This window comes from Anomaloglossus baeobatrachus, chromosome 7 (genome assembly GCF_048569485.1).
Source record: "Anomaloglossus baeobatrachus isolate aAnoBae1 chromosome 7, aAnoBae1.hap1, whole genome shotgun sequence".
Classification (NCBI taxonomy): domain Eukaryota; kingdom Metazoa; phylum Chordata; class Amphibia; order Anura; family Aromobatidae; genus Anomaloglossus; species Anomaloglossus baeobatrachus.
Window position 1 is genome coordinate 279,019,437 of NC_134359.1, and position 13,368 is coordinate 279,032,804.

General features: G+C 45.7%; 2 protein-coding genes across 3 annotated transcripts in view; one reads left to right on the plus strand and one right to left on the minus strand.

The window, feature by feature from the left end:
* VASN (vasorin) overlaps nucleotides 1-6,524 on the plus strand; it is a 23,513-nt gene extending 16,989 nt beyond the window's left edge. Inside the window, exon 2 of the mRNA XM_075318225.1 lies at nucleotides 3,988-6,524. Within this exon, the coding sequence (XP_075174340.1) occupies nucleotides 3,998-5,968 (1,971 nt within the window). The 5' untranslated portion in view covers nucleotides 3,988-3,997 and the 3' untranslated portion in view covers nucleotides 5,969-6,524. The remainder of the gene's footprint in view (nucleotides 1-3,987) is intronic.
* Nucleotides 1-13,368, minus strand: part of PAM16 (presequence translocase associated motor 16) — a 187,299-nt gene that overhangs the window by 86,734 nt on the left and 87,197 nt on the right. The gene's annotated exons all lie outside the window — the stretch shown is intronic.

A 13,368-nucleotide genomic window follows, 5' to 3' on the forward strand; every position in this document is an offset into this window, starting at 1 on the left:
GTCTTTTCTATATGAAGATAACAGATGTACATTTCTATCAATCATTCTTTATTTCTTGCTTAGCAGTAATTAGTGCCCCTTCCTGGATGAGTATTTAGCGTCCAATTCTGGGTCAGTATTTAGCTCCCCATTCCGGATCAGTATTTAGCACACTTCCAGGTTTAATATTTAGCTCCCCATCCTGGATAAGTATTTAGGACCCCTCCTGGATCAATATTTAGGACCTGGATCACTATTTAGTGGCGCTCCTGGATCAGTATTTAGCACCCATTCCTGGATCAGTATTTAGCGGCCCTCCAGGATCAGTATTTAACGTCCTTTCTTGGATCAGTATTTAATACCCCTCATGGATCAGTATTTAGTAACCCTCATGGATCAGTATTTAGTGCCCCTTTAGATCAGTATTTAGCGCCCCATCCTGACTCCGTATTTTGGGCCTGGATCAGTACTTAGGGCTCCCATGGATCAGTATTTAGAACCCCATCCTGGATCAGTATTTAGCGCCCCTCCTGGATCAGTATTTAGCACCCCTCCTGGATCAGTATTTAGCAACCCTCATGGATCAGTATTTAGCAACCCTCATGGATCAGTATTTAGCAACCCTCATGGATCAGTATTTAGTAACCCTCATGGATAAGTATTTAGTGACCCTCATGGCTCAGTATTTAGCGCCCCATCCTGACTCCGTATTTTGGGCCTGGATCAGTACTTAGGGCTCCCATGGATCAGTATTTAGCACCCCATCCTGGATCAGTATTTAGCGCCCCTCCTGGATCAGTATTTAGCACCCCATCCTGGATCAGTATTTAGCACCCCATCCTGGATCAGTATTTAGCACCCCATCCTGGATCAGTATTTAGCGTCCTATCCTGGATCAGTATTTAGCGCCCCATCCTGAATCAGTATTTAGCGCCCCATCCTGGATTTGTATTTAGCGCCTGGATCAGTATTTAGCGCCCCTCCTGGAACCAGGACCGTTACCAGTAGTCACCGCCATGGTGAGCGCAGCCTCCCGTGTATCGTGACTGATACAAAAAAGTTTCCTTTTAACTTGATCCTAAACAAAGAAGCCGGAATACCCCAACTTTAAACACCGTGAAGCTTTTATAAATGGAGAAAAAAAAAAAAAAAAAAGTTATCAGGGTATTTTGTGTATAACATTTACTTCTGACAAGATGACACCCCGCACCCCACCTTCTCTCCAGACACATAAGTTGTGCCCCCCTCCTCCTCCTCCTTCTTGGACAGCAATTACCAGCCGTGCCCCTCCTCTCCTCCTCACCATCTGCAACATCTCCTCTCCTATTCTTCTTTATATTCGGCCTATTCCCTTCTCTCACCTCTGTCTCCCCCCTTCTCACAGCTGCACATTCCTCAGAATATTACCTGCCTCCTACTGACCCCTTCTTAACTCTGTCAGTACAGGCGCAGATATAACAGACACTATCTTCTCGTCATCTGCAATGTATTCATGCGGAGGGGAAACCGTGTGCAGATGGAAAATACAAGGTCCATATATTGTTCCGCAAAGGGATTTACAGGATCGCAGATCTTACCAATCCTCGGATGAGTGCTTCGTGCGCGCATGGCGTTCAGCTGCGTGTGAGTGCGCAGCGGGGGCTTTATGACTGTACAGATGGAGTAGACCTGAGTGTGTCAGACCCTGCAGATGTGAGGTTGTCTCTAAATTTACAAAATACAGACAGGATGTCATTTTTTGCACTTTTTTTCAACTTATATAATACCGCCATATAGTGCGAAGGCAATAATACCGCCATATAATGTTGCATCAAAATTATATAGGACGTGTAATTTACAAAATACAGAGGATGTCATTTTTTGCACTTTTTTTCAACTTGTATAATACCGCCATATAGTGCGAAGGCAATAATACCGCCATATAATATTGCATCAAAATTATATAGGACGTGTAATTTACAAAATACAGAGGATGTAATTTTTTGCACTTTTTTTTCAACTTATATAATACCGCCATATAGTACCAAGGCAATAATACCGCCATATAATGTTGCATCAAAATTATATAGGACGTGTAATTTACAAAATACAGACAGGATGTCATTTTTTGCACTTTTTTTCAACTTATATAATACCGCCATATAGTGCGAAGGCAATAATACCGCCATATAATGTTGCATCAAAATTATATAGGACATGTAATTTACAAAATACAGACAGGATGTCATTTTTTGCACTTTTTTTTCAACTTATATAATACCGCCATATAGTACCAAGGCAATAATACCGCCATATAATGTTGCATCAAAATTATATAGGACGTGTACTATACAAAATATAGAGAATGTATTTTTTTTAACTTTTTTTTCAACTTATATAATACCGCCAAGGCAATAATATCGCCATATAATGTTGCATCAAAATTATGTAGGACGTGTAATTTACAAAATACAGAGAGGATGTCATTTTTTTAAACTTTTTTTTCAACTTATATAATACCGCCATATAGTGCGAAGGCAATAATACCACCATATAGTGTTGCATCAAAATTATATAGGACGTGTATATGAGATATATCCACGCAATGTATGCCACTGTAAAGGCGTAGGGGGGCATATGTCAACCAATAGGGTCCCATTGTCGAAAAATAACATTGTACTGGAAAGCATACTACATTATAGCAGTAGCCTACACAAAGACATATGGCAGCCCATATGGGAGCAATCACATGGCTGTATAACGGTCTGATAGCTGTGCTGGATCCCATCATGAGAATACAAATTCTACATCTGTAAAATGTGAAGATTGCAGACAGTAAAGTTACCCACGCACAACGCAATTTTTAAGATTCCACCATCAATCAGATTGGCCGAATTACGGTAGTTTCATGTCTACCACCACTTTAGGTCTCGTGCTCACAGTGCGGGTTTTTCTTTTGTTTTCTTTTTTGCATTTTTATGTGGCTTTTGGATGTCACTGTGTTTACCTGCAGCCATTTCCTCATGTCACGGTCTGCAGGGAATCCTGGTGAATCGAGTTCATACCGGCGGATCACCGGGGTTTGTTGCAGATTCGACGGCATGAACTCAGTTCACCTTGTGAGGTCACCAGGGTTCCATGAAACCTTGAGATGAGGAAATGGCTGCAGGGAATCCCAGTGACATAGGTGCCTTGGTCTGTGAGGCGAGTCGTACCTCAGTAACCCGGGGTCGTCATTGTGATGACCTATGGATACCATGGCAGCGATAGGGTCCCTGCAACTGCGTTACAGGGACCTGATCGCCTGGGAGAGGTTTGCGATTCCTCTCCCTGCCTTCTGATCACAGCATTTAGGGGGTCAAACTACCGGGAACGGCGCGGCCAATGCTCCAGGCAGTGAGATCTGGGTCCCGGCTGTAAGATGATCCAGTGACCTGGTGCCGACCATGCAGGTGCAATGCCTGAACCCTCACGGTCACCATGACTAAAAAACGCACAAAAAAAAGCACGCGGAAAAACACGCAAACACAAAAAATGTGTGTTTTTCGGCATACCGGTCGGGGGCTCTGTTTATACACATGGGGCATGGCCTGACAGGCCCAAGCCCTTTTTTTGTGCAGGAGTTGAAAGTTCATGTAACCTAAATGATAGGGGTACAAATACCAACCGATTCTCAACGAGGCGAGAGCATCCTGTCCGCACAAGCCTCACCAGAAACCTCTCGGATAATTTCATGCTCGGTGGTAACGGTTCAAGTAAAAAATTGGAATCTGCCAATCACAGGAGTAACCTTATAAGATTACATGCCGGAAAATATGCCTTGGATGAAAATGAAGTCTGGCACCAGCTTGGAGGAGAGAATGTTAACCCTTAACCCCTTCTCCAAAGATTTGTAAACCTCGGTACTTGAGCAGATGCCATAGAATAGTCCTGGATAGGGTCAGCATTGTCCATAATTGATTTAATTTGCAGATGAAAAGCTCAAAAATGTTACCAGGTTAATTAATACTCTTTTGTTTTCTTTGACAGATCTTGCACCATGCATCTCCTGTGGGTTTGGACGGTCCTCTGCGCTGCATACACAGTCCTTACAGAAAGTTGCCCAGATGGCTGTCAATGCAACCAACCATCTATCGTCTTCTGTATGAGTCGCAGGAACCCCAACTTTCCTCGTGCAATACCTCCGAACACGATGAGTTTATACCTCTTTGAGAATGGAATCAGTTCAGTAGAGGAGAGCAGTTTCTCAGGTTTGTGGGACCTCCAACTCTTGGATCTTTCCCATAACAAGCTTTCCAATCTTCCCGGAGGTATCTTCAAAAGGCTGACTAATCTGAGCAACCTGGATCTTTCGTCAAACCAAATCACAGAGATCTCTGCCGAAACCTTTCAAGGGCTAAGTCGTCTAGAAAGGCTGTACCTGAGTGAGAACCACATTCGGAGCATTCATCTAGATGCCTTCAGAGGTCTTGAGAATCTACTTGAGCTTAAACTGACCAAAAATCAACTGGTTGTCCCTCCAGCGTTCTCCCTACCTCATCTTCTGCTCCTGGACCTTAGTTACAATGCTATCCCAGTCATCCATCCTGGGGTATTCCACGCGAGAAACATAGAGACCTTACGGCTGGCAGGTCTTGGATTGAGAGAGTTGCCCGCCGATCTGTTGAATGAGCTCAAGAATCTCCACGAGTTGGACCTATCTGATAATCAGTTGTCTAAGGTGCCTCCGGGTCTACGAGGCTTGATCAAACTCAACCTAGCTGGCAATGTGGCCATATCCCAGCTACAAACTGATGACTTTTCAAGCCTCAGTGGATTACAAGATTTAGATTTAAGCAGAATGAGTCTTCGCACGTTGCCAAAAGGTCTTTTCCAATCCACACCGCGTCTCCGGGGTGTTAGTCTGGCACAAAACCCTTTTAACTGTGTGTGCATCTTAAGCTGGCTAACAGAATGGCTGAGAGTCAGCGGAATTGCTCTGCAACGCTCAGACGAAACGCGTTGCCACTTCCCTCCTAAAAATGCAGGTAAGATTTTACGCAATTTGCAAAATTCTGACTTTGGATGCCCTATACCAACAACAGTCTTTGTGCCTACAACCTTGGCACTTACCAGTACACCAGCACCACCTACATCAACCAATCCAAGATCAACTTACGTACCGACCACTATCCCAACCACAACTACAACCACACTCAATAACCCAACGGAGGAGCCGGTTGAACCCACGCAATACGATCAGCTGTGTCCACCCCAAACTTGCTTGAATGGTGGGTTTTGCCGTTTAGATGTCCTTGGAGAAGTTGAATGTGAATGTCCACCGGGATTTTATGGCATGTACTGTGAGATGCTATCACTAACACAAGTATATTTTACTGAGCCTCCAGAAATACAGTTACAAGTCCTAGAAAGGACTAGTAGCTCACTGAAAGTGGATCTACAAACTTTTATCCAAAATATGGAAAATCTACTGGGACTAAGACTCACGGTGCAAAACCTCTCTGGATCAGACAATAGGCCCGACCGATACCAGTTACCTCCAACTCTCCCACACTATACCTTAATGGGACTGAACTCGAACAGCACATATAGAATTTGCCTTAGATCGATGACCGATGTAAATGGAGAGACCGAACTATGCTCCGAAGCCCAGACCATGGGGGAATCTCCAACACCTAGTGCCCACATTACGCAAACCAGAGAGGGAAGCCTAACGTTAGTCCTGGTCCCTGCTGTAGCTGCCGGTATCCTCCTCTTGGTTGTCATAGTAAGCGCCATCTGCTATACACGGAGGCGTAAGGAAAAAGCACACGCATGTGAGAACGGAGGTCCTCTCGAGTTGGAAGGTGTAAAAACAGGTCTAGATGAGAAAAGCGAGTTGAAAAAGTTATCCGAGAGTTCAACTGGTACTGAAAGAGGTTGGGAGTCAGAAGAACCTCTGATGGACTCCTCTAGGGTGGGAAATAATAATGATACACCAATCGGACGGCTTCCTCATTCTTACTTTTAAGCAGGGGAGGGACACTAAAACTATGGACTTCCAAGATATGTTTCATCCATATCTGTGGAGACCAGGAGACCTGCCCAGAAGACAGCAGTGCTGTCTAGATATCTGGGCAGGAGGTGAAACAGAAGGGATGAGCAGGGATATTATACTGGAGCAATCGCATGTGAGCAAAACGGACCTAAAATTATGGATCATCCAGTATCTGAGGGTCGAGGAGACATGTTCTTAGCCGGACTCCGATGAGATCCCGTGCACTGAAAGTTCGAATGGGCTTGTGTCTGCGTGGGTATGTGGGTTCGGAGAGTCTTGTGCCTGAATACGTGGGTTCGGAGGGGCTTCTGACATGAAACGGCACTTACAGGACCGTACAGAACCTCATTTCATACAAGAGGCGGTAATGAAATAATGCATGCACCCTATTCCAGTGAGGGTGGTTAATATCTTTTTCCCGATACATGAACATTAAATGTCACGGATTGCTGGATGGTGGCGAAGTACAAGGCGCCCATTGCTGGTCAAGGTGGTGCCGATTGTTAATAACTTTCTATGTAATAAATATGGATCCTTTTTAAGCGTCTGGTTTTCATTCTTCACCTTCAGGATAGCCAAACCTGCATTATATTACGGTCACTAACCGCAGAATGTCTGGTCTCAGACATAGCGCAATCGGTATTTTTGCCGAATCCACATATATTCCGCCGACCCCCTTTTTTTGCTTCAGGGTATACGTGGCCATTTCTGAGCTCTAATCTTCTGCCAAGGTCTCACTTTCAGCTTTTTCAAGCAAGGAATAGTCAGAGGAAAAAGTGAGGTATCGGATCATCTGCTGAAGCTATTAGGCATGTGCGTATGGTAGATGGACGGGGGTGGGTGGGGGGGGGGGGGACGCCCAAAATGTGAGCCCGCAGGAGAATTATGAATGTTCATCAACCCTAGCGGAAAAGTATAGCCGACGCCAGCCGGGATAGATTTGTTTTTGTTTTAAGAAGGTAGGATCTGGTCTCTCGAATTAATGCTTTCATCCATTATAAGGCGCAGTTGATTATGTAGCGTATCCCGGTGTCAGACTACATCCTCTCCGAGACCTGTATATTATCACCGCCATGTGCTCCTGTAACATTTACCAGATCATGTTAATGGCTTAACCCTGTATAGTTAGGACGGATTCTCCTGAACGATCCGGCAAAAAAACATAAAATGTATTTAGCACGATTTTGTAGACCCTTTACCTGCAGCTATCTGGCACTGATTGGAGTTCCTAAGTCAAAAGTCTAGTTCAGCACTAAAAAAAAAAAAAAAAAAAAAATAGAGGAGGGGGAAGAGGGGGGATGGAGGGGTCTGGAAGTCATTATCCAAACTGGGCAGGAGGTCTGCGGCTAATCTGTGGCGAGTGTACATGGAGCGAGCGGAGGGGAGGGGGGGGGCAGGTGTGTGCATCCTGAGGCGATGTTTTATATTACATGGAAAAGAAAGGTCTCTCTGTGAAGGAATAGAGATATTATCCAAATATCAGAGGGGTGAGGGAGAGAGGCAGGGGCAAAGTATGGCTGGGGCAGAGGAAAGCCAGACAGGGGAGAGACTGTCACGGAGAGGATTAACGGGTCCTGTGCTACAAATTGGAGTGACCTTAGTCTGCAAATACGAATGTTTACATTTAAAGGGAAACTTTGAATAAACATGTAATTTTTACCTTGTGTAAAAGCCGCTGTTCTCCTGAATCCGGCGTTGTTTTTCTTGTGTTCCTGCGCCTCTCCGTTCCGGAGATACGGCCCCTTCTTCCCTGTATATAAATGCCGTCTTTTTAGCCAAGTGAGCGTGGTCTTCAAAACTTTTGTGGGCGTCGTCTTCAGGACCACACCCAATTGGATAACAAGACAAGATTTATGTACAGGGAATAAAGGGCCATATCTCAGGAATGGAGAGGTGCAGGAACAAAAGAAAAACAACGCCGGATTCAGAAAAACAGCGGCATTTAGGTCAGATTAAAAAACAAAAATCTACAATCTATTTATTGTAATTCCCACAGCTCACTTCAAACTGCGCCCAAGCCACAAAGCCGCTCTAATAGAGTCTTCCCTTGGGCACAGATCCCTAAAAGAGCACACTTCGAGTTTCCACAGTGAAATCCATGTTGGTGTTTTTTTATTACTGCTAGTTTATATACCCTCCATTAGCATTAATTCACTCCTCAACATTGAAATTGCAACACTGGGAAGGAAAAACTCCTGGAATTCACAAGATGCATAAATATGTTTTTGATTTGCAAATGTGAAAAAAAATGGAAACAACATTTTAAAACCATCTTGATTTATTCAGAAATAAGTACGAACGCCTTGTGCAGAAATCTCGCACTTACGGCCTTTGCTGCCATCACTGAGGATATCAATGGTTGTCTGACGAAGGTTCTGCTGCGCTGAATGCACTTGGGCAACAAATTATCAAGATCCTCTGCTGGCAGCTCTTTGTGCAATTGCTGACCAATGACGTATTCGGTGTGCTCGATAACAGACAATTCTAGAGAGGCAGCAAACCATAGTGACACATTTAGGCCATACAGGCCTAAATGTGCCACCATGGTTTGCAGCGTCTCCAGACTTGTCTTTTATCGAGCACAACGGGGATCACACTAGCATGACCAACAACAGGTCTGACATTGTCATGTTGAAAAACGGCTCCTTGGACACTTTGGCAAGATTTTGTTCCACCACGAAATTAATGGAACACTGAGCCATTAGTGTACCCAAAATGTAGACAACAGGGGTCCGGCTACAGTACATTATTCCTTCCCAAGCCATAATCCCGAGAGTAGGACTCTCTTGTGAAGGCTCCTTCATAGTGTTCCATGGCAAACCATAATCCCGAGAGTAGGACTCTCTTGTGAAGGCTGCTTCATTGTGTTCCATCCCAAACCATAATCCCGAGAGTAGGACTCTCTTGTGAAGGCTCCTTCATAGTGTTCCATGGCAAACCATAATCCCGAGAGTAGGACTCTCTTGTGAAGGCTGCTTCATTGTGTTCCATCCCAAACCATAATCCCGAGAGTAGGACTCTCTTGTGAAGGCTCGTTCATGGTGTTCCATCCCAAACCATAATCCCGAGAGTAGGACTCTCTTGTGAAGGCTGCTTCATTATGTTCCATCCCAAACCATAATCCCGAGAGTAGGACTCTCTTGTGAAGGTTCCTTCATGGTGTTCCATCCCAAACCATAATCCCGAGAGTAGGACTCTCTTGTGAAGCATCCTTCATGGTGTTCCATCCCAAACCATAATCCCGAGAGTAGGACTCTCTTGTGAAGGCTCCTTCATGGTGTTCCATCCCAAACCATAATCCCGAGAGTAGGACTCTCTTGTGAAGGCTCCTTCATGGTGTTCCATCCCAAACCATAATCCCGAGAGTAGGACTCTCTTGTGAAGGCTCTTTCATGGTGTTCCATCCCAAACCATAATCCCGAGAGTAGGACTCTCTTGTGAAGGCTCCTTCATGGTGTTCCATCCCAAACCATAATCCTGAGAGTAGGACCCTCTTCTCTCTTGTGAAGGCTCCTTCATGGTGTTGCCCAGGTGGTCTCCGGACAAATCTCCGACTCTCATTTCGTCCAAGACTAAAGCAGGACTGATCCTGATCACTGAAGAGGACAGACCTCCATTGCCGTCATGCTCTGCACCATAATTGCTTTTTACAGCAGTGGCGTGAGGTCAATGGACACCTGTAGTTGGACATTTGTCTCGTAGCCCAATGTGGGTCAAACACCTTCTGATGGTTTGTACAGACTGTGCGATGCCTTAAGCTCCAATTTCACAGACGATAAATTGTGGAACAGCCATTTTTCAATAGCGTCCCAGGAGCAATTTTTCAAAATGCTGACACTAGGCCGCATGTTGTAGTGCTACTGTGAGCAGCCTGTGTGGTCTAAACGTGCCACCATGGCCTGCAGCATCTCCAGACTTGTCTCTCATTGAGCACATCTGGAGCGTCATCGATTGGCGATTATACAGGGAGCTGCCAGCAGCGGATCTTGATGATTTGGCCGAGTGCCTTCCTCAGACAACCATTAATAACCTCAATGATAAAAAAGAAAGGAGGGATTTCTGCACGTGGTGCTCATCCTCGATTCAACATGAAAACCCATCAATACTACAGTATATGCCATTATTTGGCTATAGGTGCAACATATGTTATGGAAAAACATCGCCATGTATATTTCTGACGTTCCCAGCATTGTGGATAGACCCTTACTAATTTCCATTGTTTCTATGCCCAAATCCCAGAAGATTTCCTCTGAATGTGGCCACAGAAATTTGATAATTGTTTGCAGATTCTGCCAAATCTGACAATCATCTAATGTTTGTGGGGGTTTCCAGAGCCTTATAGTGGAAGAAACATGGATTGGCTTGAAAACCAACATATTTATAGGGCTGTCTGTTCCGATGGCAATTGGTTTTGTAGCACCATTAGTTGTTGAGTCTGTAAGGTTATGCGCCCACGAGAGGACGACGGAAAAACTCCACCAAATCATTTTTATGTGGATTTCATCGCAGAAAAGCTCAAGAAATCTGCTTAGTAAATTCACACACCTGGATTAAAAAAAAAAATCGATTTATGTTGCTTTGATTAAGAGCGCAATAAGTGCCCGAAACGCGTAATATGAATTTATCAATAAAGAAGCAATTTTTTAAATTTGGGCAGAATCACAAAACTGCTGGATTTTTTCTTCTTTTTCTGCACTGTCCGTGCACCGGCTTCCTATCGGACCTGGCTACTTAACTTGATTTATGTTGCAGATTTTTAGGCACAAACACATGAGGGTATTCTGGAAAATCACATCTGCTTTGCTGGTACTGGTATATGCTGAGCATTATCCAAAAATATTCTATGGGTGGGTGCACACGATCTGGACATGCTGCGTCCTGGACGCTGCGTGCCTCCTCCTGCGGTGCCGCGAGTGCTCTCTGCAGGAGCCCGCACCTGCCTGAGCCCACGATCAGGGTTCGGGAAGCTGTGGACTTTCGCTCTGTTCTTCCTATGGAGAACACTCGAGTCTCCGCAGCATAAATGGACATGCTGTGGCTCGGAAAACAGCACCACAGGTCAGTTTACGCAGCGCGTCTTCTCCTGTGGACACGCGACTGATCCTCGCAGGAGACCATATCTGCCCATGCCCACGATTAGAGTTCGGGCAGCTACGGACTTTCCCTCTGTTCTTCCTCTGGAGAACACTCGAGTCTCCGCAGCATAAATTGACATGCTAGGGCTTGGAAAACCGCACCACAAGTCAGTTTAAGCTGCGCGTCTTCTCCTGTGGACACGTGAGTGATCTTCGCAGGAGACCATATCTGCCCATGCCCATGATTAGAATACAGGCAGCTGCGGACTTTCACTCTGTTCTTCCTCTGGAGAATACTAGAGTCTCTGAGCCATAAATTGACATGCTGCTGCACGCAAAGATGTGCCGCAGGTCAGTTTACGTAGCCTGTCTTCTGCAGACACGCGACTGATCCTCGCAGGAGACTAGCTGCCTGTGCCCACGATCAGGGTTCGGGAAGCTGCAGACTTTTGCTCTATTCTTCCTGTGGAGAACACTCAAGTCTCCACAGCATAAAATTGACATGCTGCGTCATGGAAAGATGCTCCGCAGGTGGTCAGTTTGTCTCCTCCTGTGGGGCTGTGAGTGCTCTCCGCAGGAACCGCATCTGCCCAAGCCCACGATCAGGGTGCAGGCCACTGTGGATTTTCACTCTGTTCTTTCTGTGGAGAACACTCGAGTCTCCGCAGCATAAATTGACATGCTGCTGCATGCAAAGATGCGCCGCAGGTCAGTTTACGTAGCGTGTCTTCTCCTGCAGACACGCGACTGAGCCTCGCAGGAGACTAACTGTCTGTGCCAAACATCAGGGTTCGAGAAGCTGCAGACTTTTGCTCTGTTCTTCCTGTGGAAAACACACGAGTCTCCGCAGCATAAACTGACATGCTGCTTCATGGAAAGATGCTCCACAGGTCAGTTTACGCGGCGTGTCTTCTCCTGCGGACACACAGTTGCCCATGCCCACGATCAGGGTTCAAGCCACTGCAGACTTTCGCTCTGTTCTTCCTATGGAGAACACTCGAGTCTCCGCAGCATATATTGACATGCTGCGGCACGGAAAGCTGAACCGTAGGTCAGTTTACGTTGCGGTGAAAAGCAGTACAGTGGGCATGGGATTTCTATATATCTCATCCACTGTGCAATGCAGAGCTTTGGACTCAGTGTCTAAAACGCTGCGATCCCTGATCGTGTGCACGCACCCATTGAAGTCTCTGTAGAAAGTTTGTGCTTGGTGCAATAAAAATCATCTATGCTTTGTGAATATTTTCCGCCCATTGCGGATTTGGAAATCTGTAGCCTGGCAATACTTTCACGAGATCTCACCCTTTGGGCAAAATCTGCATCAAAATCAGTGGCAAAATCTCAGCATCACACATGCGAATTTCGGTGCTGATTTGTTGCAGAAGGTCCATAGTACATTCCTTGGGGTGCTTTGGGGGAGTCCATTTAGTTCTGTTGAGGCAAAGTGGATTGGCTAATTGATCGGTCCGTGGGTCGGCGAACAGAACGGGTTCATCGATCTGCTCAAACCACACGGCCATTAGCGCACGAGATCAGACGGTAGGGATGGTAGGGATGAGCAGACGATAGGGATGAGCAAACGATAGGGATGGTAGGGATGAGCAGACGATAGGGATGGTAGGGATGAGCAGACGATAGGGATGGTAGGGATGAGCAGACGATAGGGATGGTAGGGATGAGCAGACGATAGGGATGGTAGGGATGAGCAGACGATAGGGATGGTAGGGATGAGCAGACGATAGGGATGGTAGGGATGAGCAGACGATAGGGATGGTAGGGATGAGCAGACGATAGGGATGGTAGGGATGAGTAGTGAATGGAGTGCATCCTCTCGGTACACAGCAGTGAGTGTAGTGCACAATACGGAGGAGTGAAACCTCCAGAAAGAAGTCTTTGTTTGGCGCTCAGACACCGGCCCCTGGATTCCTGCTGGAATTTGCTGCTGTGTAAATATTTTCACTCTGGACGCGTCTCTCTTCCAATCCCCTTAAATCTGCGCCAACTTTTAGCCTCAAATTAAAAACCAGACTCTGCTGAAAAGCATGCTGGGATATTGTATCCCCGCACAAAGCTCTCTTATGCCTTGTTATTAACTCTCTGCGGGCTGGGACGTTGCCAGAGGCTTGCGGTGCGGCTGTAATTTAACCCCTTGTCATCAACTGACGTGCAGATTTACTAGGTTATTAACTTTCACTTATATACCTTGGCCAAAGCCACCGCCGATCAGCGTTCTTTGCACGTGCAGCAGCAGTGTCGCTTTTCAAAGCTGCTTTCTAATACTATACATGAAAATTTACC